The 5,000-nt window shown below is 37.9% G+C and overlaps 1 protein-coding gene across 1 annotated transcript in view; it reads right to left on the bottom strand.

The window, feature by feature from the left end:
• Positions 1-5,000, bottom strand: part of LOC138971965 (uncharacterized) — a 10,712-nt gene that overhangs the window by 5,025 nt on the left and 687 nt on the right. The window contains exons 1-4 of the mRNA XM_070344809.1: positions 4,709-5,000; positions 4,062-4,154; positions 3,371-3,408; positions 833-928 (exon numbers count right to left, since the gene is read on the bottom strand). The exon at positions 4,709-5,000 is cut by the window's right edge and continues 687 nt beyond it. Coding sequence (XP_070200910.1) covers positions 833-928; positions 3,371-3,408; positions 4,062-4,141 — 214 coding nt within the window. The 5' untranslated portion in view covers positions 4,142-4,154; positions 4,709-5,000. The remainder of the gene's footprint in view (positions 1-832; positions 929-3,370; positions 3,409-4,061; positions 4,155-4,708) is intronic.

Raw genomic sequence — 5,000 nt, 5'->3', positions numbered from 1 at the left:
AATAACAAAACATCATTAATTAAATCCAATTTGTGCGTGTGTGTGTTGGTTAGTTAAACTTGTTTTATATGGTCAGCGGGCCAAAAAGGACGAATCAGGATCATTAATAGTGTAACCTACAAGTATAACAAACATTTGCGCATGTGTTCCTGCGGCAATATGCATAGATCTAGCCGGTGACGTCTATACCAAATACACTGAGGTCATGTAAATTATTGTACTGTGATGATATTACGTCATTTTGTGATGACGTCCTGTGGTCGTCATATGGCGCGAAAGTAAAAATCACGTGATCGCGCACCACTGTGGGCAGTCGCCATCTTATTGTTCAATGCTGGAGTTAGTTCATGTTGTTAAAACCTTACAAGAGTTACAATAAACATACGTTCCAGTTAACAACGCCTTAAAATTCATTATGAGTGAACGTAACCCAAACATGCACGATATGGTGCACATCCCATTCAATCTAAAAAATTGTAGAACACAGTGGCGATGTATGCGCAAAAAACCGGTGGCGTGCCTTTGTGTTCACGCAGAATTTTAAAACACAATTTTCTATAGTCAAGCAATAGTTTCGCATAAATTGAGTAAGGGAGACTAGTCAAGATTGAAAAAAAAACGGGGCAGTTACCATCTCTTATCTCCCTTACACTGAATACTGTACTAGAATACTGGGAATAGGAAATTTGAGCCACACATCAAATCTCTGTTGAAATAAAACATTTCAACAGAAAATTGAGATGTGTACACAAACAAATGACGAGGAAATCAAAAACAATCAAGACAACATCAACGTCAAAAAATGACGCAGATTTACATCATTGTTACTTACATGGTCCAGAGGCAGAGGCAGCAAAACACTCCCAATTCGGGTAACTCAAATTCCGGCTTTCCGAATCGCACATGTTGTTTTGCCAGTTACATGAAACTGCAAAATCAATCAATCAATCAATCAATTAAACAATCAATCAATCAATCAATCAATCAATCAATCAATCAATCAATCAATCAATTAATCAATCAATCAATCAATCAATTACCAACCAAACAATACACCCTTTCAGAGTCTCAGGCGAGAGCAAAATATCTCGCGTCGCGAGAAAATCCGCGCATTGCATGCTGGGAATTGCAAATTGTACCAAACACGAGGTCTTCAGAAGAGGTACATTGCCGATTGCGTTCAAGTTTTCCCTCGTAAGCTCTTATCTCTTTCATATTCCTGTGGTTTTTGTCCCACGATAGTTTCGGAATGGATCTCGACTCGGTGAGACTGTGGAAAGTGCCGCAGCTTTAAAATTAAAACAACGTATGAGTTATTGATTCTTTTATGAACCAGAAGGGAGGCCGTGAGCATTTTAAGAAGCAAACGAATCAATGTACGTAATTTGCTCAAGCAGCGAATGAACGTACCTCGATTCGTTTGATCATGTTTTAGTTTCAGGGCACACATATTTAAGTGCATAAATACGCCCAACAATAGGCGATACAGTGAACTCTGGTTATGTTATATTTTTGAAACACTTGAATGACCATAAGAAAAAAGGTCGTACAGTGGAATTGAAATATAACCAATAATTACAATAACCTCATTGCCTTCATTTAGTCAAAACGCCTTCAACACAAATTAATTGGCACAATCAGGTTTCACTGTATCATCACATTTATAACAATCTTATGACAAATGTCAAGGCTCCAATATTTATTTTGCACAAAGTGACAAACTAAAAAGTAATCAAAAACATAATATTGTAAATCTGCTTCCTCAAAACTTACAACTGGTCAAGACGAGAAACACAATTTTTTATGTAAATACACATTTTCACTAAATAAAGCAAAAATTAACAACTTTTCATTCAGACATATTATATTTGATAATGATATAGTAATATTCATGTTTCACCTTTGGCAGGCTTGTCAGCAACAACTTACATGAGCTTAAAAACATTGTCTGATTTTTCCTGTGAGAAAATAAAACCAGTAAAGAATGTGAATTGAGCTTAAAATAAAACAATGTCAACAACTTAAAAATGCATATGGAAAAATGCATTTTGCTTAATTTTCAAGTGAGAAAATATAACAAGTGAAGAAAGCGAATTGAGCTTAATTGAAACATATAATTATAAGTGCAGATTGATTCGTTTTGGGGCACACATTTTTACTGTGTTGTAGATTTTTCTTTTATGAACCACAAGGTAGGCCTATGAGCTTTTTAAGAAGCAAACAAATCAAGGTATGACAAACTTTTTTTTAATCTGCTTTCTCTATACCATCACAAGATGAGAAACGTTGAATTTATGATAAAAATACACATTTAAACTAAATTAAGCAGAGAAGATTAACAACGGTTCATTCAGATATATACATATTTGATAGAAATCTGCAGTGAAGGAAAGCCTGACACAGAAGCTGCAGCCATTCCTATCATAATCAAAACTGATCTCTTACATCATTCTTCCAGCTCACCACATGCGCATTTAAAGTTGAATTTAAAAGTATGGATGCTGCAGTCACTGCTCTTTGTGTACGGTACACTGCAGAGTGTTTGGTACAACGGAGCGCCCCCTGCCGCCAAACAATGTGACTAGCCGCGCATGCGCACTCGAAACTCCGAAGGGGTGTATTACCCACCAAACAATCAACCAACACTCACTCACTGACTCACTCATCCACTCCCTCATTCACTCACTCACCAACTCACTTACTAACTCACGCACTTACCCACGCGATCAATCAATCAATCAATGAATCAATCAGTCAATCAATCAATTAAGTAATTAGTCAATTAATCAATCAACTAATCAATAAGGCAATCAATCAACTAATCAATCAGTCAAGCAATCAATCAATTATTCAGTCTATCAATCAACTAAATTAATAATTAGTCAATGAATCAATCAATCAATTAATCAGTTAATCGATCAACAAATCAATCAGTCAATTAAACAATTATTTTATCAGTCAATCAATCAAATAATTAATCAGTCAATCAATTACCAACCAAACAATCAACCATCTGACCACTCCCTCACTCACCCACTCACTCACTGAACTAACGCATTCTCTCACTCACTCATACACTCACTAACTCACTCACTCACTCACTCACCCACTCACCCACTCGATCAACCAATTAATTAATCAATCAATCAATTAGTTACTCATTCAATCAATTAACTAATTAATCAGTCAACCAATCAATCAATCAATCAATCAATCAATCAATCAATCAATCAATCAAACTGCTAACAAACCAATCAACCAATCAATCAATCAAACTGCTAACCAACCAAACAATCAATCAATCAATCAATCAACCAACCAAACAATCTGTCAGTCAAACAGTTGCAGAAGAACAGAAAAGAAAACTAACCCCTGGTTCCGTTAGAATCGTCAAGACGTGTACACGCGCTGAAAATGACATAATTAATAATACTACAAATCAGAGTGATGTAGAAAAAAAGATTGATTTGATGCCAGACGGAGAGCAGGATTTAATTAAACAATATAATTAAAATATTTCTAAAAAGCAAAACAATGCAACTTTTACTGGAAGAATGGGCTCGGTGAAAGAATCAAACAATACAAATACTTTTTTTTTTAAATTGCAAATTGGAGAAAACAGACAGAACACAACGCATAAACGGACAAACGGTCGACAGATATACAGGTGCACACACACACACACACACACACACACACACACACACACACACACACACACACATACACACACGTACACACACGTGCACACACACACACACGCACACACACACACACACACACGTGCGCACACGCACACGTGCACACACACACATATATTTAAACACACACGCATACACACACGCACACACACACACATACACACACACACATACACACACACACACACACGCGCGCGCGCGCGCGCACGCACGCACACACACATACACACACACACACACACACACACACACACACACACACACACACACACATATATATATTCTTTCTGAGCACCTCCACCATCGTCTACCTACACAAAAATGAGACCTACTCCAGCCCCACCCTATCCCCACGCTTACCCTTCTGAAGCAGTAACCACCCCATGTTGAATAAGAAGGAAGATGACGTAGCAGGCTGGCCACATAGGAAAGAAAGCCATCTTTACTTAGCACCTGAGGAATTGAAAAAAACAAATATCCCAGTGTGTGAAACTCAAGGATGCTTTCAACACAAGGCGGGTTGAAGAGAGGTTACTGCAAACTTTGGAAACACAAAACGAAGTGTTTGCATTACTTGGCATAATCTGAAAGCATCTGCGGTTACAATGTTACTCAATCGTAAAGGCCGATTGAGTTCATGTGAAAGTTTTTTTTTCTATAATTAAACTGTCCATAACCTTAAACGCTCTCGTTTTTGTGTTTGTTATACGTGTGTGTGTATGTGTGTGTGTGTGTGTGTGTGTGTGTGTGTGTGTGTGTGTGTGTGTGTGTGTGTGTGTGTGTGTGTGTGTGTGTGTGTGTGTGTGTGTGTCTGTGTCTGTGTTTTAGTCAGTTCAGCTACAGAGTCCTCCACGAAACAGAAAAGATACCAAGCTGTTGAATTGTGATAATTACACAAGTCTCAGTGGTAGAATGTTATCCCATGTAGCCTGGACAGATGTGTGGTCATTCACATGATGGTTTACACAGAAAGGAATGTATTTTTAATTGAAATGTGTCCGTCTTACCTGATGGAAGTTTTCTTCACACTAACGCCGCCCACTGGATGGTTCTCAAACACATGATAACCTAGTTTGCAATGTGGTAAAAAGCAGAATAGAGCCTGGTTTTCAAACGCACACCACAACTTTGCTGCATTCGATGTCCCCCAGACTCATCTAGTCCGTGATTACCAGGAAGTAAAATTGAGCTTGGGTTTTAAACACACTACAGTTTTGCTGCAGTCGACGATCCTCGAACACATGGTCAACTAGTTAGTGATGTACTAGAAAATAAAAGAAAGTCTCGTTTTCAAACGCA

This window comes from Littorina saxatilis, linkage group LG7, assembly GCF_037325665.1.
Source record: "Littorina saxatilis isolate snail1 linkage group LG7, US_GU_Lsax_2.0, whole genome shotgun sequence".
Taxonomy (NCBI): Eukaryota; Metazoa; Mollusca; class Gastropoda; order Littorinimorpha; family Littorinidae; genus Littorina; species Littorina saxatilis.
The sequence above is the reverse complement of the archived record's forward strand: the minus strand, read 5'-3'. Positions and strand labels throughout refer to the sequence as shown.